Below are 27,650 nucleotides of genomic sequence, written 5' to 3'. Positions count from 1 at the left end.
CAGGCATAATTTTTTTAGTCAGTATTTTCTTTTTGATCCAAATGGAGGCTAAACTTTTAAAAGTCACTTAAGGTGACGTAATGTCAGCATTAGGAGCAGTGCAGACGATAAATTCGCACAAGGAGCGAAAACTCAAACAGTGTATGCGTTAACATGAAAAGCAAATTGTATTTGCGTTTAACAAGACGCAAAATTATTTTATAATCTTAAAATTAACAAGAATTTAATGTCAAAATGTCAATATTTTCTTTTAAAATACGAATTTTTGAAAAAAAAAATTATCAATAAGTAAAATGTCACTATATTTAATTAATTATAGAATGATATAAATTAATAAAAATGTTCTTAATAATTTATTTTATGTATTATTAAAGAGAATCTAATTCAAGGAAAATAAGAAATTAATTTTGCCGGGTAGTATTTAAATTAATCAAAAATATTAAAAATAATTTAATTTTGACTAAACTTTAACATTGGAAGTAACAAGCTTCGAACATCAAACTTTTGAAATTAAATTCAAACTTTATTGAAAAAGTAGTTGACGGTAAAATAAATTTAAGAAAAAATGATAAAATCTATTTTCAATGTCACGGTCAAGGAGCTCCTCTTCCTGGAGTATATCATGTTAGCGCTCGGAGCAGTCGCTCTTATAATTGATGTTCCTCTTCATTATACGCTTGTATCTGATCACCAGCTAATGTGACAATTGGAGTCTCTTGTCAAATGTAGAATGTGGTCCGCTGTAATTGGGGCACAAATAAAATTGTAGATATAAGTGAGGTTGACCAGTGCAAAGCATAAGACAGACCCTCATATGATTTTGAAAGTCTTGTATATGTTGAGGTTCATGCATATGTTGAGGATCTAACATAGACAAATGATCTTCTCAAAGCATCTAAATTTGATCCTCTTGAGAAGATCGTAGGTGACCGCCATGGGATATCTAAAGTTGATCTTCAGGAAGTGTGTTCTGATGGCTGGTTAAAATCGCTACAATAAATATAGAGTGATTGGTCCATTCTGATAGAAAACTCAGTGAGTACATCATAACCTTCCTGCATTGTCATAACTTCTTAATCATGACTACCAGTAAATCTATTAGCAAGGCTCTTTTGAACGTATGTAATAGTTAACCTGCATTAGTTTATAATTAATCAAATCAGGACAATACATAAGAAACAATAAGTCTAATATTATTATAAAATATTTACGCATCATTAATCTCTCTCTAAGTGACCTAGGGCGGTAAGTATATGGTGGTACAACAAACGATAGTTCTAGGTAAATCGACGCCCATTATCTATACCACTATAAGTAATGTGACAATTCTACACTTCCATCGCATTAATGTGGGTTTATCGGAACTATGATGGCCCGACGGTTGTTCTGCAACGCAATGAAATTTTGATGGCAATGCATCCAATCCCTATTAGGTTTTACTTTTCCATCGACTCGTGGAAATGAATGATCTATTAACCCAATCATTGTGGTTTGTACAGAAGAAAATTATCACATTACTCGATCTGAAAGTTGTCACTCCACACATTTTCAATTGATCAAAGGTACACAAGGTGTCCATATTTCCATCCTCTCAATACAAATCTCAAGTAACCATACCAAATACCGTCAACATACGGTTCCCAAATAGCTTGTTTGTTTAGACCTTATGATTTGTTAAAGATTAGATAAATAATGTAGAAGTTTTTTTATATAAGTTAATATACTTGACACTGCACTAGTCCATCAATTTCATCTCTATATATTTCTCGACTTCAATGTAGCACTTCACGTTCTTGATCATTGTTTCATTAGGGTGCATCAGATAAAATTTTTAAAGAAATTACAGACAATTTTACAAACATTTTGAGTTTGCATAAAATATATCTGAATCCGCAAGGCTCGCATGTTAAATCTATAGGAATAGGAACACGAAGAGTACGTCTCCAGACATGCAAATGCTATCAACACCAAACTCGTAATAGGTGTAAACATCTGGCTATTCTAGCAACAGTAAGCTTTGTGGCCAAATTTAGTTCTATGTACAATTATGCTAAAACAGCACCTCCTACAGAGTACAGGGAGATTGTCGCTAAATCTTCAAGTAATTATAAATAATATAAATGTGTATGTCACCTCGAAAATAGTCTAACAAATATAAAATGTATGCTCGAACAGTACAAAAAGGTGGGATAATCTAAATTCTCCTAAGATTCTCTATAAAAGACATATCTGAGCCAAAGAGAAGTTCAATGATATGGGATTGAGGTGTCCCATTTAAAAGTTCGTGACGACTTCCTCGTCCTCAGGATAATGGACAATCTCATTTATGTCCGGATATCTTCCTAATATCTCATCACAATAATCTAACCAACTAGACCAACCCAACTCGGGGGTCAACAACAACTGGACCGATGTTTGACTACAAAAGCTTTAGAAATGTAAATGGTCCTCGTGAGCACAAAATGGTAAGAATATTCTCTATGCGTATGTTTTATATCCATCCCTGTAGATTTTATTGTAGCAAAATAAAATAATTGTGGAAGCCTATTAATTTTGTTTCAGTGATTTGAATTTTTTGGAATCAAACATGTTTTATCACACTAGATTGTTTATGAAGAATTGCTCTTGAATCATAGTTAAGGTTATTTTTGCTTGGATTGCATTTTATTTTAGGAAGATTTACATACATACCACTCAATTCTCAAGTATTTACATATATAAACTCCTAAACCTCAATTTTTACATAGATTATATCTTAACTATGCTTTAAAAAAGGGGTATTTTACATTTTAAAAATTAAGAATTTGGTATCTTTTGTGATATGGAAGTATAAAATAGTGTTAAAAATGTCAAAAGTAAAGTTTAAGTGTTATATTTGTAAATACATAGGAATTGAGTGGCATGTATGTACGTTCCCTTTTATTTTTTGTGCGAATAGTAAAGTTTAGGTATTATTATTGTAAATACATAGGAATAGAGTGGTATGTATGTAAATGCCCCTTTATTTATGCCACAAGTAAAGTTTAGGTGGTGCAACATTTAACTAGTTAAGATTAGATACTCACATAACGCGTCTTAGGACCCGTTTGGGGCAGCTTATAAATGCGGGGACGTTTTTGAAAATATTGCGGTACCTTTTGGATTGCGCATTTTGTCTGCTTATCGGAAAACACGGTTCCATTTTTACACTAAGGATAAACTGTTTATTCTGAAACGCACAAGCTGCCCCAAACGTACCATTATTCTCCCATAACACTAAAATATGAGTAAGGTTAAAGGCAAAAAAGAGACAATTAAAAGTAAATGACTGCTAAAAATATAAAATAACTACAACAATACAAAAAAAAATACTAATATAATTAAAATAATTGACTGCTAAAATAAACACTATTAAAGATTAGTATAATAAATGATATAATATAAACAAATTTTGAACATCTGATATGAATCTTGAGGCGTCTTATGCTCTACTTTCATTGTGACAATCTCAACATGAATATTGAAATTAACAAAACAGTCAGGTGTACTTATTGTTTCTTTTGAAACTTATCCAAATAATTTTAATTCAAATTTATTCTTTGTAAATTTATTTTCTTTTATCTTGTATTTTGTTCTGAATGTCTTTTTATTTATTTGGATTTCATAATTTTGCTTAATTTTTAAATGTGAAGTTTTTGTTTTTGTTTTAGGTTTTCAAGTTTGATATTGTCTAGAAAGGTTTCAGGAGTAAGACTTCCGTGACTTGTTAAAGACAAGCCAAACTAAGAAAAAAGATGGAACGGATGTGAAAACCGCCGCTCCAAATGGACCCTTAATCTTAATTCTATCTAGGAAGTCTTACTTTTATGGGGGGCATTTGCATACACACCATCTAATTCCTATGCATTTACATTTCCAAAACTTGAGCTTTACTTTTGGCATGCATGCAAAACTTCCATTTTATATGAAGTGCTCTTGTTCCTTGGGATGAAAGCGGCTTATTTTAGCATCGAGGAATAAATAAGCTTATCCCACAAGATGCCATTTATTAATCGCATCAATCATTACACAATATATAAGCATCTTATTTTATCAATCATCCGGCTGAAAAAATATGACGATAAAAACATTCTCAATTTATAACTTAATTTTGAAGAATGATCATCATCTTCATTAATGCTGCCATTTTTGTTTTTTAAAGTTTCTTTTTAATCATATTATTCTCTTATTTAAGTTAGCTATTCTCTTCCATTGACTAAGATTAAAGTACCATCAATAAGGTTTTTCATTAACACACTATTGACCATCATATCTATTCTATAGTTTGAGTCGGTCGAATGTAAGATCAACAGAGAATAATATATATCACGTCGCACAATAAAACATGAAATATCTGGATCTCTCTCAAATTTACCCGAAATGATCTCCGATCTCAAAACGGACCGTGGGAGTGTGTATGGATTGTCAAGATGGTTCAACAAAGTCTATTTGCGTCGGAATTAGGCTTCGTTTGGTCTGTGTTGAGGGGTGAAATATTTGTTTTATTTGAATATTGAATAAATGTAATATGTATACTTATGAATTTATATAGTAATGTTAACGATATGTCATCAACAAATTTTCATTATCCGACATGGATCTCGAAGTGTGGCATGAATCTCGATTTAATTTTTTTTATTAAGAAATGTTCAAACTAACATTAAAAATCATCCAGAGATCTCATTTCAACAAACTCACAGTCAAACAGGTCGGTTAGATGAGACAAATAGAATAACATCAAAGTTGCTTCAATCCAAGTCTAATCAAGCCCGTATCGAGTTGTTAAGACATTTTTGGAAGTTTCTAGTGCCCAATTGGACAACTAAACAAATTATAATTCTGAGAAGCTTATGGTCGAATCGAGCGTCTTGGCGAGACGAATCCAATGAGCCCAAGTTCACTTAATTCTAACATTGTTAAGACACTCAAATGTGTACAAATTATCATCTAATCGAGGGAACCTCTCAGGGTTGTATGATGAAGTGGTCAAGATTCTTTCCTTATTCACCGGAAGGCCTCTCCTAGTCTCTATAAATAAAGTCATACCCCATTGATGAAGGAGACTAAGCCCCGAGCTTGGAGGAGGATCATGAAGAGGAGTTGAAGTCTATTGTTTTAAACCGAAGATCTGACAAACATTTCCTGCTTATGTTGCCACTGAAAATTGTTGACCATCGCTTATTTGCCACCGTTGAGCACTATTATCCGACCTCTGCTTCTTCATTAAAGCCCCTTACGGAGTTATTACATACGCTCTGAAGGAACAACTAGTCTTACATAGTAATGACCAATCTTGTGGAGTAATGAAGCATCCTACTGCACAACATACCCTAAAGATGGCGTAGCAAAACATCATGAAGTTGGTGTAACAACACCTTAAAGATGACGCAACATGGACCCGCATATAGTATAGTAATAAACCATAAAGACAATATAATGATTCACTGTGAAAACAGTGTGACAATGCATCCCAAATACGGTGCAATGACACGCTCCATATATGTTGCAACAATATGCTACATATATGATGCAATGTTGCTTCCCCAGTACTTAGGATGAGGTGACTTTTTTTTGGACTCATAAAACTTTCTTCTTGTAGCCAACCACTACGATTTATGTGACTAACTACAACTTATATGATCCACAATGTAGCTCCCAACTTCGACTTCTGTGACCTACGAACGTTATCACAACTCATGCAACTCCTAAATCCAACCTCTGTGGCTTACAGACTTTATCACAGCTCATGTGGCTCTAAACTCTGACCTTTGTGGCCTAAGGACATTATCACAGCTCATGCGACTCCCAACTCAACCCTCTACAGCCTACATATATTATCACAGCTCATGCAAATCTCAACTCCAATCTCTGTGTCTACGTATATTATCACAGCTCATGCAGTTCCTAACTCTGGCCCTTGAGGCTTACGAACTTTATCACAACTCATGTAATTCCAACCTCTGTGTCTACGTATGTTATCATAAATCATGCACCTCCAAACTTTAGCCTATGTTTTCTATATACATTATCACATCTCATATGACTCCCAACTCTGACTTCTGTAGCCTACGAATATTATCATAACTCATGCGGCTTCCAACTCCAGCCTCTACGGCCGACAAATGCTATCACAACTCATACAGTTCCCAAATATAGCTTTTGTAGCCTAATAATATTATCATAACTAATGCATCTCCCAATTCAACCTCTATAGCCTACAAATGTTATCATAGGTCATGCAACTCCCAACTCAAGTCTCTGTGTCATACGAATGTTATCAGAGATCATGAGGTCCCCAATTTCTACCTTTTGTGGCCTATGAACGTTATCACAACTCTCCGTTACAGTCTTTATGACAAACTATGACTTATGCTTCTGAAGAAACCATCTATAACCCCATAAACAATGAATATCATGACTTTCAACTACTACTTCTATAATAAATTAGTACCGCAGCCACCGTGTACAACGTTCATGGTAAATTATTACCTCCATAATAATCAACTACAACCCTCATGGCCAATAGTTTTTTATCAACAAGAACTACAACCATATTATGACTATTATTAATAAATTAATGTTGTACATAAATGATGATGGGCTTTTTAATTTCATCTTTCTTAATCTAAGAGAAAAATGGACCTATGTACTTATATCATATAGTAGATTATTTTAAGTAGGCTAGGTCTTGTAATTTCTTTCCTTTTTCAGGGTTTTTCACTTAAAAACTTTTAGTTTTTCTACCCATCACTTTAATTACATGAGTGTGTTGAATTTTTCTCCTACACTATGCTAAATAATCATTCCATCCCTATGAATCTTCCGACAAGCATCAGTTTAACACCATATGTGGAAGCAAAATTATATTTATCCTAGACTTTAAGTCTAAGATACTAAGCACCTCTTTCATTTTCCAATAATATACATCATTCAATTGGTGAAGGAACATTCTATGCACCTCTTGAAGATCATTTCTTTACATTTTTTGATGTGGGGAGTAACATTCACTACAATCTCAAAAGATCATTTACATTAACATTTCGATTATGTTTTTGGTGGGGGTAGTCTTCATGCATCTTATTTAGACATCAGTCTACGAAAACTAATTCCAGGCTAAGGAGCGACATTCACAACAATCTCAAAATGTTATTCATGTTAAGATGTTGGGCACGATTGTGGTAGGGTGGCCGTCCAATGTATTATTCAGACATGAAGTCTTAAAAAACCTCTTCTAGGTTGGGGTGAAACCTTCATCACAAAGGATGCTTTCTCACCGCCCCTTCATCGTAACTAAGTTCCTTTTTAGTTGGATCAAGAAGTTGATCTCCTTATGGTTTAAAAAATAGACTGCTTTACAAGACACTATGAAAAACACTCTCATTGGGGGACATCAAATTCAAAAGTTTAACAACTAGCAAGTTGGCAAACATCAATCTTAATTATGATAACAAGTATATTTTTAAGGAAAAAGTATGGTTCATTTTGTGCCACGCCTCAGTCTTGAGAAACATAAAACATTTTCTAAAACTTTATTCAAGGCTTAATCAGTCTCAAGGAAATTTGATTTGACCTCTTCCATCACAGGTTATAATGTCTAGCAGATGGTTCGACTAATAACCTCGAATAGGTCAAAAATCCTTAATGGATTCACATCAACTTTTTCCGTTACAAGCTACAACCACCAAGCAGAGACATTTCAACTAACAACCTAGGAAATGTCAAATATTCATTATGACAGACAATGTATCCATTTATACCCTTGGAAGGCACACCCATAAGGAAGCTTTGTTGGGAAGCTAGTAGTGAGTATGGTCATCGCTGGAAAAACTCCATGAGATCAAGTACTTAGCAGGGTCTCCGCTCAAATTTAGAAGGTTACAAGCCTTAAAAGTTACTACATCAAAAGCCTTAGAAGGTACAATCCTCAGAAGATACAAACCTCAAAAGGCACAAATATTAGAAGGTGTGAGCCTCAAAAGGACCATGCACCACAGAAGTAAGGCAACAGTGGCCTAGAAGTTGAAGAGCAACATCTTATAGCAAACCAAGAGATGGGGTAACCACGACTCAAAATGAAAGATAAAAATAACCTCAAAAAGAACGTCAAAATTTTTACTCCATCAAACAAAAAAAAAAATGTAAGGACAAACACACTATCTTCATGTACAATTGTCATATCAAATGATTGAAAAACTAAAACGACCAACACTCACTGGTACAAAGGCTACAACAAGTTAAAAGTTACTGATCCACTACAATATCTTTTCTCGTCGTAAGAAGATCTATAACTTAATGTAACATCTTTGCTTAAAAAGCCTTTAAAGTCACTGCACTACGATTGATGACTTATGTGCTAAATGATGAAGTGATCGATGATTGTAAGCACAGTCTTACATGCCTTCGAATAAAGGTCAAATCATCTTCAAATGTTGTTGTCATTCCTCCACAAAATTTTTGTACCACCACTAATTTTTAGGAATATGGGTTCTCCAAATATTAGCAACTCAACAACACAAAAGTCTCCTTTGGAAAGTGTGATAATAGTGCAAAAAATCATCTTTGAAAAGTACAATAGCAATGCAGAAAACCTCCTCCAAAATGTGCCACAACAATTCAAATAATCTTCTCTAGAAAGCATAACAGTTACACAAAAAATCTCATATAGAAGGCATGACAGTCACACATAAAATTACCTTCCAAACGTGCAATGTTAGTGAAGCAAATCTCTTTAAAAAAATGTGACAGCTGCGTAAAAAATCACTTCTGGAAAACACAATAATTAAGAAAAAAAATATTTTCTATAATGTGTGACAAAAGCGTAGAAAATCTTCTTCAAAATGCATGACAATAACACAAAAAATCTCATCCATAAATCGCCATAGTAGCAAGGGAAGTCTCCTCTAGTTAGTAGGCTGACGGAGCTGTGTTGATTGCATACCAGTAGGTTGGGAGACTCTCGTTAACAAACTAAGGAAGCTCCATTGATTACACAACAACATGCTGGGAGACTCTAGTTAGCCAGCCGAGAGAGCTCCATTAACCGTATAAGAATATGTTGGGAGACTCTGACGTGGGTAATAGCAACACTAAGGGGAGCTTCATTGATCTCACTCAAGTGAGTAATAACAACACTAAGGGAAACTTCATTAATCACCCAATAACATGCTGAGAGACTCCATATAAGTAATAACAATGCTATGGGAACCATTGTTGTTCACACAAAAATATGCTTCGAGATTACACATTATTCCTTCTCCTTTTGGCAAATTTATATGCCCAAAATAATGAAAAAGAAACCTAAAATGTACCTAAAATCTTGGTCTATCCCGACCTCCCCACCTCCACCATTTGATCCAAACAAAATCAATGGTTGGATCACGTTTTCATGCAAATTTGTTGCAATCATGCATCCCTACAACACTGTTTAGCCTTAGCTGTCCAATTTGGCTGAATGAATGTGGATCTAGCTCATGTGGATAGTAATATCCCTTGATTGTGCAAATGTGTAACCATGCAATCATTTGTGTAAACACATGATCAATCACGATACCATGCAATATAACACGTTGAATCGCGCTACCTCACGGTCCAGGCCACTGTCCCAAACTGACATGTTTTACCTACCCACTGCATCAGACTAACACAATTTATCAAGTCATTGGGCGGTCACATGTTCGGGCTCGCTCCATCTTCCATACTTCTTTTGGTTGTTGTCATCCACCTATGCTCTGTCATCATCCACCTCTGCCTTGTTTTTAGCCTTGCCCCCAACTGTAGCCTACAACTACCACATTTTCCTCTACTATGCGCCACCTATGACCACCATCTATGCTTGCTTCACCATCAAAACACCTACTAATGACAAAAAGTTTGTACACGTGGAGGCTCAAACAAGCGACCTAATAAGAGGGAAACCACATGCCTGCTAAGCAGGTTACATAGTTCTTTCATTATATATATATATATATATATAACATGTGTGTGTAATAAAAAAGGGAAAAAATTTCAATTTTTTTCATTTTTTGAACGACAAAATCAGCCTCACCCAAAAATAGAGAGACAACTGATATGCCACCAACAAATTTTTTTCACTCGGTGTGAATCTCAAGGTATAACACAAATCTCAAGATAATTTTTTTAGGGAGAATTTTTCAAACTCACATTAAAAATCACCCATCACTCCCATTTAAGCAAACTTATAGTCAAAGATGAACATAATGCCATGAAAGTTGATTCAATTCAAGTCAAATCAAGCTAAAATTCAGCAGCCAAGCCATTTTAAGAAGTTTCATGTGCTCGATTGGAAGGTCAACCAAATTCTAAATCAAATATGCTTATGGTTAAATCGAGTGTCTTGATAAGAAAAATCCAACGAGCTCAAGATTACTCAATTCTTACATTAAATATCTACAAATTGTCGTTCGATCGAGAGAATCTCTGATGATCATCCAAAGAAGTGGTATGGACTCTTTCTTAATTTGTCAGGATGCATCTCCTTGACTCAACAAATAGAGTCGTACCTCCTTCATAAAAGGGGATAAAGACCTGAGTATGAAGGTGGATCGGGAAGAAAAAGATCTAAAGTCATGTGTTCTGCACTGAAGATTCATTGAACACTTCCAGGTCATGACGTCGTTGACCACCGCCGACCACCACTCACTGGCTGTCATAGACCATCCCTCGCTCATTGCAACAAAGTCCCATATGGATTTGAGATCTATGCTGCAAAGAAACAAAGCATCGTGCGGAGTAAAAACCAATCTTGTAGAGTAACAAAGCAATTTACAGAGTAATACACCATGAATACGATATAATCATGCACCTCGAAGATAGTGTAACAACAGCTCGAATGTGATGCAACTCACACCCCACATATAGTGTAGCAACACACCCCTAAGATGGTGTAACAAAGCACCCTGAAGATGATGTAATAACATGTATCAAATACGGTGCAACAATGTACCCTACATAAAATACACCGATACCTCTCGATGACTGTGTAACAACGTAACCAACAATAAATGCTTACAACCGGAGTACTCAGGATATCATGAATTTCTTCAAATTGCTAAAGGTCTCCCCTTCCAGCCCATCACTATGACTTACAAATACAACTGTGACCTTGTCCACAGTTTATGCAGTTCCCAACTCCAACCTCTATGGCTCACCGACATTATCATAGTTCATAGAGCTCTCAACTCTAGCCTTAGAGGCCAACAAATGTTATCATAACTCATGCAGCTCCCAACTTCATTCTCAGTGTCCTACAAACATTGTCATAGCTCATGCGACTCCCAATTCTGTCCTTTGTGGCCCATGAATGTTATCACAACTAATGAAGTTTCCAATTATGGCCTTTATGGCCTACGTACATTATCATAACTCATGAAACTTCTAATTCTGACCTTTGTAGCCTACAGATGTTATCACAGCTCATGTGACTCCCATATGAGGCCTTTATGGCCTACAAACATTATCATAGCTCATACAACTCCCAGCTTTGGCCTCTGTGGTCTACGAATATTATCATAATTCATGCAACTCCCAATTCCAACCTATGCGGCCTACAAATGCTATCATAGCTCATGCAGTTCCTAGCTTCAACCTCAGTGGCTTGCGAATGCTATCACAATTTATGTAGCTCCCAACTCTAGTCTTAGTGTCCTACAAATGTTATTACAACTCTCTACTAAGGCTTATGTGACCAACTACGATCCACACTTTTGATGCAACCATCTACAACTTATATAGCTAAGTAATATCACACCTTTAAACTAATATCACAACTTTCAACTAATACATATATCACAAACTGGTGCTACAATCACCATCTACAATATTTGTGGACTACTTACTTCTATAATAATTGACTATTGCACTGACAACCTGCTATTGTTATTATCATTAAGAACTCTAGCCATATTACTGTTATATTATTGATGAATTGCTATTATACATCAACAATGATCAACTTTGTAACTAAATTTTCCCTAATACAAGAGAATATTTGACCTAGGTACTTATAATCACAAATTAGATTGTTTTAATTGGGATATGTTCTATTGTTTTTTCCCTTTTCAAGATTTTTTTGTCACTTTAATTATCCGAGTGTGTTTCTATCTTCTGTCATACAAAGATGTTAAATAATCACTCTACTGTTGTAAATATTTTGACACACAATAATTAGTATATATTTATATTTATGTACATGTATTTATTAATTAATACATATTTATATATTTATATATTAATAATATATAATATTAAAATTTTAATATAAATTCTCCCCCATAATTTTCATATCAAATGTGGCTTAATTAAAATTTGATCAATCACTATTTTGATTTTTGATTTAAATTCATATTATCTAATTTTTTAAAGAGCTCGTAATATTAAGAAATAACAAAGACACTCTCATGAATGGATGAACATCAAAATGAAGAGTGGACCATTCAATGCTTCCTCTCTCTATCTCTCTTTCCTTCTCTTTTTTCTTTTTCATGTTTTTCATTCTTTTCCCATGCTCATCTCATATCTCTGGTAGAAATACGACACTAAATTTCGTAGCTCTCATTATGAAAAAAGTTTTACGTGCGAAGTCCGGATGTATCCAGACTCCAATAGCATCGAGACGAGTGACGGGATAGAGTATAAACATAGTACAATATTTTAATTTCTTGTGATAATAATTTTACACTTACGAAAGGTGTCTTGGTTGTGTTTAGTATAATACATGGGTTGAGTCTAAAGAAGTTTAAATGAAGAAAAAGAAGTGGTAACCCTTGGCTCAAAGGCGGCACTTTGGTGTTGTTCCATAGAGGAGGCGACATGCCACTGACCTTCCACAGTGTGTCTGTGCTGCACTAACAACATGCCCACACCACACCTTCAATGCACTTGCACCGCCATCTCAAAGAGGCAGCATGTGCGCTCCCCTCTTCAGCGTGCCAGTGAGCCGTCCTGTGGTTGGGTGAGTTTACAGTTTTCCTTGTAGGATTTTGCTAAATTTTGAGGCTTAGAGTATATAAGTTAATGCATTGATGCATTGAAGGAATTCTTGTCAATTACAGGTTGGTCTACTTGTCTTTGGAGAGTCTTTGGTGTGCCCAAGGGTTTTCTCTATTGATTTTTCTTTAGAGAAGACTCTAAGGTTTTTTTTTTTTGAAGAATTTTTGAGATTTTGTAAGAGAGAGAATTTTGTGAACTTGTACAAGTGAGATCGAAGAAGAGCTTGCATTGCACAGAGAGGATTGTGATGTATTGTAATGAGAGATTGGCTTAGGTTTGAACTTTTTGTGCCTTCATACACTATTTTTTTAATATAGGATATATTCGTTTTTTTTTCTTAACGTAGTAGCTAAATATTCTTCTTACTCTTGTGATGTAAGACATGTGATTTCTTCACTGTTTTACTCTTGAGTTTTTTCCCTATAAATATTTTTTTCTTTGGATTTCATATGTTGATATGTTAATTTTTTTGTCTTAATTTACTCTTGACCCGACTAATTAGAAAGTTTAAATCTCTTATGATCTATGACTTCTAGCAGTTGCTTAAATGAACGAGTAGATTAACACACAATAGCCTAATGGAATAATCCCCCATAACTATAATTACTTAATTACAACCTAGATATGGAACTAGAGAATTCTGAGAAATCTTACATGATTAAGCCCCCATAACTATAATAAGGATTTCTAACTCTTCTTATCTCGTAGACATATGCTAAGGAGGATTTGTTCTTGGTTGTCAATAATAACATGAGAAAATCATAAGAAAAATAATGAGGAATCACCAGACTAGTGTCGCAAGAGCATGAATGTTTCGCCTCTGAGAAACTCTGACAACTTTAGTTTCTTTCTCTAATTTCTGCATTAAGAATTGAGAAATGTTTCAATCTTCGCAACTCGAAATACTTTAAATGAGGCTTGACAGTTTAATAAACAAGAACTTCAGCTATTAGAAAAATTGACATGTTTTCTCATGCGATCAATACACACTCTAATTTTATATATTAATTGATTATCACATATACTTATGTGATTGGTCAATTTCTTCGCAACAGTTTCGAGCATCATGACCCACTACGACTTAGGTGGTCAGTTACTACGATAACTTCCCACTATGACAAACGTGTTCAAATACCATCATTTTTGTCTTCCATTGCGATCTTTATGACCAACCAATACTCTTACATCAGCCAAATATGACCCATATGACCAATTACTGTTGTAGCTTCCCACAACAATCTTTTTGGCCAACTGTTGCCACTGTAGTTACCAACCACAATTTTTAACCAACTACGATTATATGGCCAATTGCTACTATAACTTTCAACCATGACCTTCACAACAAAAAGTCGTTATTGCAATATCCAACTATGGTCTTTGTGGCCAACTGACATTATTGTAGCCACTGGCTACAATCTTTATGGTTAACTACTGTCTTTGTAGTAATTAACCATGGTATTTGCGATCCCGTTATCGCTATTATCGCCAAAAATTATATTTATTATAGCCCTTTTATAACTATTAAACTTGAAAGTATTCTACACATGTAATTATCAACATAGTAATTCCATCATCTCTAATTAGGCAGAATTGTGAACCCATGTACTTACAACTATATATTGTATTATTTTGACTGGGTCAGACTCGTGATTTTTTTTTTCTTTTCAGGATTTTGTTACATAAAAATTTTTAGTGACTCATTCTATTACTTTTTTGTATCATCTATGTTTGCTAAATTTTTTTTGCAGTGCTAAAACGTTAAATTATCATTCTACTGCTGCAAATATTCTGACACACAACCAAAATATTATTTATTATAAGATATTAAAGTTTTAAGTTCTATTTGCATAAATATGAAATTTTAGACTTCAAATATATAAATACTTTGAAATTGCATTTTACACATATAAATCTTCCATTAATAAAATATAAAAAAAATTTCATATTTATCATGCAATCCTTATATATTTACATATCTAATAACTAAATTTTGATATTTATATTTATAATACTTTGATTTTATAAATTTATGCATGAAATAATAATAAAAAGTAGTGATAATGATAATTTTAACATAATATTAATAATTTTATATAGATGTAAATATCAATGTTTATATGTTAGTCATGTAAATACATACATAACCCAAAAACAGTAATGATTACAAAGTTTTGTGCATCAAAGTAAATCCATCCAGTGTGGAGGCTTTTTGTTCACGTTATACTCGATGGGGCATGGTCCCTACCAATTATTTTCTTCTAACCGGGGTTAGTAGAACCACGGTTCAATTCTGACGAAAGAAGTTACCTGGGCATCGAAAAAGCAATTGAAATTGAAAGTTAAAAACAAAAAAAATGTGGCTCAGGTTAGGGTTTGACTAGGAAACGCATTTGCAGGTATTTTGAAAAAGTATGCGGGTGAATTGCCATCGCAGCGGAAAGATCGCGGCATTCCGGCGGGGGATCCAGCTTCGCGATCTTCTATTTTTTCTTTGAAATCCATGTATCGACGAAGCTGATGTTGGAAAACCGCTTTTGCTGTGCTGGAGGGCAGATTGTAGGCAAGGAAAAGCGCCTCGCAACAGTCGGATCTGGGGACCAGAACTTTCGGAAGTGACGAGAGGAGGCCTAGTGATCTGCAGATTCATTTTTTTCCCGAAGCAACGCTGTATGAGGCTTTGAATTGCTTGGAGGGATTTGTGTGATGAAATCCGGGGGAGGTATGGCCGGAAATGGCCGGAATTCGGCTGCTCCACCTCCTCCGTCACGTCCTACTTCGTCATCGTCCGCCTCGCCGTCGTCCTCGTCTTCGGCGTTGTCTGCACATGGGCATTTAGGGTTCGAATCTATACAGCAGCTGCAGCTTCAGCAGCAGCAGCAACAACAGCAGCATCTGGCCTTTCGACAGGTGAGTGCCAGTTTGGCTCACTTTATTTTTCATACTCCGCAAGTTGTTTTTTTCCGCGGCCGTTGCGCTAGTTGAACGGGGATCTGAGAAAAAGACGTTCGTTAATGTTATTTCCCGAATTGGGGGAAGTGGGGACGGGCTGGGCTTCTTTAATTATCCGTCTGTTGGGGTTTTTGTAGGATTCGCATTTGGGTTCTACGGCTTGGATTCCATCTTGGGTTGCTCTCACTGCATACATATTGCTGGTTTTCAATAAGATCTTTGTGACTTTTGGGGGCCTAAAATACTAGTTTCAATATGTGATGCTCATTAGCTGTCAGCTTTGAGGGCACCGAGTCTATATTCTTCTCCAGCTTCTGTTTCAGCTTCCACAGTTCTTGTCAATGCCGACAACTTGTCGTTTTGTCCGATGCCAATTCTTAGATTTTGGCTTTGTTCACGGCCCTTATTTGTTTTCTTCGCTGTTTCCTTTACCGTTTCATTGTTAAAGATTAAGGTTCTGTGGTAGTGCAGCTTGTTTCATCGCAGCTTGTTTCTTCTCTAGGTTATGCGTCTCGATTGTTCCTAGAATGCTTCAGGAATCGTGGCTACCTTTAATATTCAATTTGTGTTATGCCACTGGAGTAGATTTAGCTTAAATATTCCAATTATATTCCAACATGATTGATGTAGACATTGCACAAAAACATGAAATCAGAGTATCTCATATGGCACCCTCACCCTTTTTTTCCGTTGTCAAAATTTCTAATTTCTGGAAGTCCAAATATCTTTTTTTTATTACCATGAATATAATTTTCATCATTAAACGGAGGGTTTGATGTTGTTGAAACTATCTATGCGAAAATTTTCTAGCCTTTTCTGAATGCTTAACTTTTCTACTGTTTTTAGGTTCTAACAGGGAAGAAGTTTTTTGGCATTTTTTTAGTTCCTGATTTATAGCTTTTCAATTTGCGCTGTCTTTAGTTTACTCCAGTTTTGAATATTGCGTTTCATTTTTTTATGCTCAATTTTTTTTTATTTATATTAACTTCCATGATACCTTTTGTGTGTGTGTGTTTTTTTTTCATTCTTGCTTTTTTCTGAAGATTAAATAATATTGAATGTTTCCCTATGTTTTCTTTGCACCAGATAAGCATGCTATTTATCCTTAGCTTATATGCTTCATCATGTTAAAGTCTAAAGAGATTTAAACATGCTTAAATGATCTTTCATGATCACATTGATGCATTACTTAAGCCACCTTCTTGATTTTTGAGTATTTTTTGAGGTCAAATTTTTTATGCGCTCTATGGCGCAGGGCCTTTAAAAGAGAAGCTTAAAACAAAGTTAGGTGTTTTTGAGATGACAATGCTTAGGTGGATGAGTGATTTGACACTTAGAGACAAAATGCGAAATGAATATATCCGTGATAAGGTTGCTGTAGTTTCAATGGCGGACAAGATTAGAGAGAGTCGTCTTAGATGGTTTGGTCACATTAAACACCGACCATCTGATCGTCCTGGTAGGAGAGTAAATATTTTAGATTCCACATATATTAAGAAAGTTAGAGGCAGAACTAAAAGGACTTGGGCATATTGCATAAAAAAATGATCTTAATATATTAAAATTAAATGAAAATATGACACTCAATTGGACACAATGGAGAAAAAGGACACTCAATCGGACACAATGGAGAAAAATGATTCATGTAGCTGCCCCACTTAGCAGGATAAAAACTCGTTGTTGTTGTTGTTTTTGTTGGAGGTCAAGTTTCTCTTTTTTGATATGCAGCAATAAATTGAATATTGTAATGAAGCCTGGTACTCTTTGCTGCATCATGGATGTTTGGGGTATCTATGAAGTTGTTTCCTCATCAGTGGTCTTGTGTGATGAAACTCTCATATAATGTCATTTAGATTATTGGAATCTTTTATTGTTGCCTAAAAATTTTTGGCAATTCTAACGATTAAGAGTTCAACATGAGTTATGCTTGAAATCTAAGAACTGATTATTGCTATCTAGTAATGAATGCTTATTCCTTTCTGATAAATTATCTTTTAATTATTCAATATCTTTATGATTAATATGCAGTCTTTGCAACAACAACAACAATCACCTCAGCTTCAAAATCTAAGAACAGCTGAAGGAGAAGATTCTCTTACGGCTTATCATACTGCTGGTATGCATGGAGTAATAGGTCGCAGTAACCTCCCTTCCTCTTCTAGTGCTCAACCACAAAGGAAATTTGATGATGGCCTGGCTCAGGTACACGAGGAAAGTCAGAGCAGAGGGCAAATCTTATCTCAACAAATGCAGAACCCAGTCCATCAAGCCTATCTTCAGTTTGCATTGCAGAATGCTCAACAGAAGTATCATGGGAATCTGCTAGCTCAGCAACAAGGTAAAGTTGGTCTGGTTGGCCCAGCTCGGAGGGATCAAGGCATGCCTTTGAACAATTTGAAAATGCAGGATCTTGTTTCGCTTCAGACAGCCAACCCGACACATACGACTGTATTTAAGCGACCAGGTGAAACTTTTCCACATTTTGAGAATCAGATGGAGCAGTGCCAAACTAGTATAGATCAGCAAAGCGAGCTTAAACATCCTCAGATGGTCACAGGACAATTTACTGCTACAAATGTGTCAAGGCCTATGCAATCTCTAAATCCACAAGCAATCATGCAGAATACTTCAAGTAGTCAAATGGCTATACAGTTGCAAGCAATGCAAACTTGGGCTCAGGAGCATAACATTGATCTCTCTCTTCCTTCAAACTTAAACCTGATCACTCAATTTTTTCCATTTTGGCAACAGGACAGAACGGTGGCATTTCAGAAGCAGAATGAACCCAACATGGCAGCTTCTCAGTCAAACTTGCCTTCATCAAAACAACAAGTTGGTTTTTCGCAAGGCGGAAATGAAAATACTGGTCAAGGGAATTCATTAAATGAACTTGTTACTCAGGGTGGGACTGTCAACAGCCAAAAAATATTTACCTCAGGATCATTAGTTAATAACGGCGGTTCTGCCAACGAACCAAATTTGTACAATTTGCAAGTACAGCAGCAAGCATGGCCTCTCAGCAGGGAAAACCTGAATGATAAAGTTGTTAAATCTTCAACTGCTGTTGGAAATGGGGGTTCTATGATGCAAATGCCAAATTCTTCTGGTATTTTGAAACAGAGTTTTGACCAGCTCAGTGTTGATAATACAAATATAGGCTCTGATGCGCTAAGGAGGCAGCATACAAAGTTGGAACCAGGGACCAAAACCACGTCATCACCAGCTGTTGCTTCTAGTGAGGATGTGAGTTCTCAGATGCCACCTCAAAGCGGATCTATTCCTATGTCCCAACAGTCTATTGGATTCACAAAACCACAATTATTTGTCTTGAAGGCACAAATATTGGCCTTTAGGCGTCTCAAGGTACTGATTGGAAATTTTTTATTATCTTTTGCAATGTTTCTTTCTACATGCATGCCATGCCGGCTTATGTTTTGCTCAACCTTTTTTGGTTACATGAGTAAACATAAATGATGCCAATGGGTATCACTGGCGTTGTTCCCATATCTTCAAAAGAGTAAGGAGATTTAATTTTTTGTTAAATGCAAAACATGGTAGTATTGTTTTTTTCGCATCCCTTTTTTCTCTCCATTTCCCATCATGTTTAGCACATGTTTGAACTTATTTATATGGGGACATATCTCTTTCTTGTTTGACCATTGTATATGCATATTTGTGTTCAACATAAGACACATGACATGCCTTCATATTTGGGAGTTTCTATGTGTTTTCAAGGCACATGCAATGAGATTCTATGCTTGCTTGTTGGGTTTGGATGTTTTTCCTTGTTTTATGCTTGCCTTTATACAGTTCTTAGTAGTTAGTGCAACTCTGAGATTGATATTGTAGCTATTTTGACCCATCACAGCGTGGCGAACATGCTCTTCCTCCTGAAGTTCTTCAAGCAATTGCACCACCTCCACTTGATAACCAGTTGCGGCAATTTTCTCCTCCATCTAGTATTTCTAATCAGGAAAGACAAGCTGTGAGCAGCAATGAAGGACTTGCAAGAAATGTGCAGATTGAAGAAAAGGCTCCACAGTTTCCTTCTTTGAGAAAAGGACATGTCTTTCCTAAAGACGAGTCCTCTATAGAGGAAAAAAAGGATATTACGAGTCACTCACAAATAACATCAGGTATCAACAGTGAATCTGCACGGTTTGCATCCCGGGGGATTGCTGAGCAAAATAACAAGTCTTTTGTTAAACCTGAGTTGCAAGAGGCGGAAAAAAGTTGTGAAAATGTATTGTCCAAAGGTGATAACAGTGTTGAGAAGATTAAAGCAGATGCCGGACAAGTGGAAAAATCTATTGCTGTAACCAACATGCCACTTAAGGATGTTGTCGTAAGGAAGTATCATGGTCCACTTTTTGACTTCCCTTCTTTCACCAAGAAGCATGATTTGGGGTCCAATAGTACTAATTACACAAGCAATCTTGCATTAGCATATGATGCAAAAGAATTGCTATTCGATGAAGGCATGGATGTACTCAACAAGAAGCGGGCAGAAAATTTGAGAAAGATCAGTGGCCTGCTTGCTGTTAACTTGGAGAGGAAAAGAATCAGGCCTGACCTTGTTTTAAAACTACAAATTGAAGAAAGAAAGCTCAAACTTCTAGATCTTCAAGCTCACTTACGAGATAAGGTCGATCGAGAACAAGAAGAGATAATGGCGATGTCTGATAGACCATATCGAAAGTTTGTCAAACAGTGTGAGCGGCAACGGATTGACCTCATTAGGCAAGTTCAACAACTACAAAAGGTTTCTAGAGAAAAGCAATTAAAATCCATTTTTCAATGGCGTAAGAAGCTTCTGGAGTCTCACTGGGCTATTCGTGATGCAAGAACTACTCGCAATAGAGGAGTTGCTAAATATCACGAGAGAATGTTGAGAGAGTTTTCTAAGAGAAAAGATGATGATAGAAACAGAAGGATGGAGGCCTTGAAGAACAATGATGTTGATAGATATCGTGAGATGTTGTTGGAGCAGCAAACAAATGTTCCTGGTGACGCAGCTCAAAGATATGCTGTTTTGTCTTCTTTTTTGTCTCAGACTGAGGAGTATCTTCTCAAGCTTGGAGGAAAAATAACAGCAGCAAAGAATAACCAAGAGATGGAAGAGGCAGCCAATGCTGCTGCTGCAGCTGCAAGAGCTCAGGTATTTGTGTACCGTTATCACATAGTTTACATCATCAGTTTTGGACCTTTTTCTTTTTGCTGCGTTTTAAATTTATTATATGCATTTGAAAGATTGTAAAGGAAGTCTCATCTACAGGGGTTTTCAGATGAAGAAGTCAAGGCTGCAGCTACCTGTGCAGGGCAGGAGGTTTTCATTAGAAACAAATTTTCAGAAATGAATGCTCCAAAAGAAAATTCATCCGTAAACAAGTGAGCTTGTTGATGAACTATTGATTATTCTTCTTTTGCTTGTTTGAAATAATATGCCATTCATGGATGATTCGTTTTCTATAGGTCTATAAATAAACCTGTTCTGAGTATTGTCCCATTCGAGCACATTTATTTATTTTATTATTGAGATTGAACCGAACTTGAGTAATATCTTAGTTTTGAAATCTCATTCAAGGTTTCTTTTTCTAGCTTTTTTATCATGTTCAAGATGAAATCAGGCTTTAATCAAAGCTTAACGGATGATGCAACGAAAGAGCATTAATATATATATATATATATGAAGATGAGTAATTTGCTTTCCATAAGTGAATGTTGGTGATATGTTCTACAAAATTAAATTTAAAAAAATTGGTATTACATACAGAAATACATAGGGATTCAAGGCTATGTATGCAAATAGCAGTTAATTTTGTAATTTGCTGTACAAATGGCATCGACACATATGCATTAATTAAAATTTGGTTTTTTATTTTAAATAAATTAAAATTAGTTGCATGCATGCATAGATATATGTATGTATGCACATATATACACATGTATATATGTACTATGTATATGTATGTATGTATGTATATGTATGTGTATGTATGTATGTATATGTATATGTGTATGTATATGTATATGTATATGTGTATGTATGTATGTAGCAGAGGGGAACGAAGACATCCGTATGTATATATATATATAGACACACACATAGATATATATGTGTATGTATGTATGTATATATATCTATGTACGTATGCATGTCTATATTTGTATATATGTACGTATGCATGTCTATATATATATATATATGTATATGTAGGTATACAGACACACACACACACACACACACACACACACACACACACACACACACACACACACACACACACACACACACACACACACACACACACACACACACACACACACACACACATACATACATATGCATGTATATATGTATGCTATCCATCTAGCTATTTACTAAAATGTTTATCATATTTTTTGCCTTTCATTATATACGTATTAGGATATAGGAAAATTGATAGAAGAATATAAAATCTTCAAATAGAAACTAAATGTTCTGAGTCATCAATAAATTTATTTATTTATATATATCAAGGTTTAATATCTTTTGTTCAAGCTTGCTCAGTTTTCTTAGTAAATCATAAAGAATATACCTTATATAAATGAGTATTGAGCTATTCATCAAATTTATTAATTTATTTATAACCATATCTTTTTCCATTCCCTATGGAGATTATATCTGTACTATGCACTGGTTTGATAATTCAGGAAGTTTAGATAATTTTCTTAGTACACTATTTGATGTTGTTGATGTATGGAACCTAACATCACTTGTTTGCTTTTGCTGGGTTAGGCTGAAACATTTCTTGGTCTCCAGGTATTACAATTTAGCGCATGCTGTGAGCGAGAGAGTTATCAGACAACCATCAATGTTGAAAACTGGAACTTTGCGAGATTATCAGCTTGTGAGATGCTATGTTTGATGCATTCATGCTCACATAAATTTATAACTTAATATGTCTATCTTTGTCTATTCTACCAGGTTGGGCTGCAGTGGATGCTGTCCTTGTATAACAATAAGTTGAATGGTATTTTGGCAGATGAGATGGGTCTTGGCAAGACTGTGCAGGTTGCACTCTATATATTGCTTTATATAGTGACCTTTTATATTAATGTTTTTTTTCTTTGCGATTCTCTTCTTCCTCGTGCTATTCCTGTTCACTTTTCATACATATATGCGGTAATTTTTTTATATGTTTTTTACTTGCAAAACTTGGAAGAAGCTGGCTGTGATTTTAATGCTTCATGACAATTATAAATGAAATTTATGATTTCTTTATTTAGCTAACTTTAATATTAGTCCTCTATTTTTGCTATAGTTTCAGCTAGCTTTGTCTATAACATTTGACGTTTATGCTGTCAAACAGGTTATGGCATTGATTGCTTATTTGATGGAGTTTAAAGGGAACTATGGGCCACATCTCATTATAGTTCCAAATGCTGTTTTAGTAAATTGGAAGGTCTGATTCACGCTGAGTATATGTTCTTCTTTGTCCTTTTTCTATTTGAAATAGCTTTTTTCTGATATATATGTTTCATACAGAGTGAGCTGCTTAATTGGTTGCCTTCTATAACATGCATATTTTACGTTGGAGGAAAAGATCAGCGGTCAAAGCTCTTCGCACATGTACGTTGCTCTAGATCTTGCCTTCTGATTATGTACTGAAACTTGAAGTTCCTTATGCTTTAATAATTACTTGTGTCCGGATTATAGCAAGAGAAGGGTTTGCTATACTGCATTAAAACCTTATTAAGAATCACTGAATCAGATTGATCACTTTTATATTCTTAGTCAATTTTGTGAAAGGGTGCATGTTCATGTGTGGTTGTAAGCAGTGATTATACATCTCTATGACTATAAAAATGCCCAAGAGCCATCTAAATTATATAATTTTCCACATATTATTATCATCAACTAAGTTGTTCTTCTTTGTTGGTTTCTTTATCAACCATTAGACTTGGTGTTGAGCTGAGTATGAGCGATTTGTGCTTGGCTTTAACTTAAAATTGTTTACTTCAATTTGATTTGAAATGTACTCTAGCCTGAATTTGGTTTGAGCCAAGTCGGGTTTACTGATCCAACTTGAAATGGAGCTTATACTGTCAATTCATTGTCTGTTTAAGTTGACTCAAAATTACTAATACATAACTCATGAAAATGTTTCTTGTTTATCCAAAGCTTGAAGTGGCTGCAAATCGAATATTGTTGAAAGTATTAGGATTGCGCAATAAAGAATGAAAGAAGCCTCAAATTTATCTTTGAAATAAGGGAAAGTGTGTGCTACAAATTCTTATTCTTATCGATCAAATGATAATTCCATAAACATTTATTCATGATGGATTTTGGTGAATTTTATTGTTTCAAACTCTCCTCACATGCTCACGACCATCACTGCCCCTACTATCACCAAGTTGTTATTGAGACATGTCCGTTAAAGTGGATTGTTATGCCTCGGGCCGCTTGCTTCATCTCCAGTGCCCCTTTTGGCATCACTTTTACTTTTATATGTTTTTATTTTTTTATTTTAAAAAGAATTCACCTTATTTTTAAAATCACTCAAAACACCAAAAAAATATTTTTTGTTTTTTTTTTTGAGTGTTTTTAAAAACAACTATCACAATCAAACATGTTTTAGTTCAAGTTAAAACATAAACAAATAAAGAAAAAAAAATAGAAAACAAAAGAGATCTGAAATAGGTCCAAGCCTTTGCATGATGATTTTCACTTGTTGAGAGTCTGATGTTCTTGATAATTGTTTCAAGGTTTGTTTAGAAGGGCTATCAGCTGTGTAATTTTTGGCATAAGAGGTGGGTGAGATTGGTTGTGGCTATCATAAAAGATGTACAGGGCGATGGTTGTCTATAGAGAATATGTGTTATAACTCTTTGGGATGTTATTGTTACAACCCGACACTTGGCTAGGAATTAATTGTGATGGTAACTGATGATCGAACAAAGAAATTATGTTTTCTATTATTTTATTTCTATCACTGAAAATTTGTTATTCACATATTAATTTAAAGAGATGCTAAAAGAATCAATTAAATTACTAAATAAAAAGTTACATTCCAGATTGTTCTCGTTGTTGTAATTATTATTTCCTCTAGTTTTTATCTTAATTATAGGCCTAAATTTAGAAAAAAAATATTTAAAAAAATATAATTATTTTTTATAGATAACCCTTGAGCAATCACAGTTTTAAACTATATTAATCTAAGAAAAATAAAATAATATGCATGCAATATTTATATCCATGACATATATATAATGAAAATATTTTAAACTTTGATATACATTAACTTCAACTTTATTTTCTAAAGTTTAGTTTTTAACTATACTTTTATTTCATGCAATTAACATTCACATTTGTCTTTGGAGCACTATCAAAACATAACCTAACACACCTTTGACTGATGTTATCCTATCAATACAACAATTTGTGATATAATTTACACCGTTTTCTGAGGTGAAAATGTGCCCACTCGCTCCTGATCGACATTCTTCTGTCGGTACAATGGATAGCGATCTGAAACATTATAATTGTCTGGGGTAGGAGGATAACATCTATGCATGGGTACATTCACATTCATTGCATATACTTTAAGCATATGAGCTCCTTTTAGTATGCACATACATATATTCATATGTACACTATTTCATTTTTCATACATTTTTTTTTTTCATACAATACAATTTGCATCTATCTGCAGAAAATAATGCAACTTTACTAGAATCTAAGATTATGCGATAATCTGATAGATGTACCTTTATTAGAATTCTAAAAGTCAAGTAATAATTCGATTTATACATTTGGTCATGACATAAGCTAATATACATATTTTTACTAGAATATATGAGCCATGTAATAATCTGATATCTTTCTAAAATAAACTATTATGCAACTATTAAGACAATAATATTTAACATGCATGTTTCATGACTAACAATATGAAGAAACATATGTGATTTAATTTTATTAAGATATGATATAATAATGAAAAAGCTAGTAAGTAGTAATATATTTTAAAATAAGAAATATTACTGTAAACACTCACCTCTACCTTAAAAGACCCCTGGAAAAGCTTATTCCTCCACTTTATTCTGTCACTAACACCTACATCCAATAAAAGCGCATATATAAAGGTTTACTCTCTCTAACATATACTTCATTAATTTAAATATTTCTCCTCAATTATCTTTTGAATCAAATACTTTTACATTGCATTCATATACTCTATTTATTGCAGTTTAAGTAAAATCACATACATAATAAATACAAAAATCCTTACCTCTTACATCACTACAGTTAGTTCTCAAATTCTTATCTTAAGTATCCATCCTTTTTTACTGATATAAATAAATAAAATGATAGTTTCTATATTTATTTAAAGAAGCAGAATCCTAAATTGAAATAACCCTAAACTTACTTCAGTTATATCGGTCTCTTTTGCACAATTTTTGATCTCTATCTCCCTTCAATTCAAGACTTTTATAGCTTTGATCTTGATTTAATTAAACTTATTATTAACATTTCATAAATAAACATACATATTAAATACATTAATTTAGCACGATAAAATCCTTCATTACCTCACTGCAAGAATTGGCCGCATCATTCCAAATGCAGCTCGGTTTGCTCCAGTTCTATTCACTCGATTCAGCGCACCCAGGTGTTCTCCTTTCCTTTTTTCCTTCGCCCAACAATCTGCCAACACACAAAGCGTTGAAGCTTTTGTCTTCTTCCTCTCCATGTGACACAAGAGTCGCATTATGCTTCCTCTATTGCCTACACATAAATCGTTTTTCTTACCCTTGACACACATAAGCACACTCAGGTCACGGGGCCTCTTACGGTTTCTTCTCGATCACACGGTTCTACCTTCCTTTGCTCCCCTTCCTCGTCACTCTTTGCTCTCTCCTTTCTATTCCTTGGTTCGAATGAGGCATTTCATAAAAAACGAAACTATCAAAATTTTAAACCTCGAATCAACCCATCCCTTAGATAAAAAGATTATTTTTAATTAATTATTTCCTTTTTTTTAAATTACAATTATTACAATTATTGCCTTAATACATTTGGGCTCTGGTGATGTAAGTAATTTTTAATAATATGAACGAATAAAGTTCAAATTGAAGATGAGAGTTTGTCTTGAATTGAGAGAATGCTAGTATTTAAGTACTATTGAGTTTTTAGGAATGTATGTTGTTAGGTTTGTTCTTTTTGAGGAACTTGATTTTTTTGATTTGTTTTTTCCATGTAAGATGATTGTTGGAATTTATTAGGAAAATATTTTTCTTAATATTTTTTATTGTTTAATTTTTTTAGAGCTTAGTTTTATTGGTATGTTATAATTCTTGTTTCTTTTTTTTATCATGGACCATCATGACTGATTTATGATTTTCCTAATGTGGGAGCCATCCCTTCTATTTATCTTGTAATAATTTGATATGAAATTAAAGATGAAGTATTTTTATCCCTCCTAAAATCACATGGTATCAAAGCCCTAAAAGTTTGTTGGGAAGGCAACAACCAAATCACAACACTCAAAGGAATGATTGCAACACTCAGAGGAATGCATCGACCAACGATGATCGGGTATTCTCCTCCTTCCGCTTAGTCATCATGATTAAAGCTTGCTGCAAAGATCCAATCGCCTAAAGACGTAGTTCGCGAGTTTTTCGTGGCTGGA

At 34.6% G+C, this 27,650-nt stretch overlaps 1 protein-coding gene across 2 annotated transcripts in view; it reads left to right on the top strand.

Annotated features, from left to right (window-relative positions):
- Positions 1-15,272: 15,272 nt before the first annotated feature.
- Positions 15,273-27,650, top strand: part of LOC110020735 (ATP-dependent helicase BRM-like) — a 37,608-nt gene continuing 25,230 nt past the window's right edge. The window contains exons 1-8 of one of the 2 annotated variants that reach the window (XM_020718931.1): positions 15,273-15,933; positions 18,004-19,338; positions 19,844-21,133; positions 21,251-21,363; positions 22,778-22,865; positions 22,943-23,029; positions 23,328-23,420; positions 23,504-23,587. In XM_020718931.1, coding sequence (XP_020574590.1) covers positions 15,730-15,933; positions 18,004-19,338; positions 19,844-21,133; positions 21,251-21,363; positions 22,778-22,865; positions 22,943-23,029; positions 23,328-23,420; positions 23,504-23,587 — 3,294 coding nt within the window. In that variant the 5' untranslated portion in view covers positions 15,273-15,729. Of the gene's footprint in view, positions 15,934-18,003; positions 19,339-19,843; positions 21,134-21,250; positions 21,364-22,777; positions 22,866-22,942; positions 23,030-23,327; positions 23,421-23,503; positions 23,588-27,650 lie in introns of those variants that run through there. The other variant, XM_020718932.1, reaches the window with a different exon arrangement.

The sequence above is a fragment of the Phalaenopsis equestris genome, unplaced genomic scaffold (genome assembly GCF_001263595.1).
Source record: "Phalaenopsis equestris unplaced genomic scaffold, ASM126359v1 Scaffold000107, whole genome shotgun sequence".
NCBI classification, from domain to species: domain Eukaryota; kingdom Viridiplantae; phylum Streptophyta; class Magnoliopsida; order Asparagales; family Orchidaceae; genus Phalaenopsis; species Phalaenopsis equestris.
Note: the sequence above shows the minus strand (reverse complement) of the source record. Positions and strands in the feature narration are given on the sequence as shown.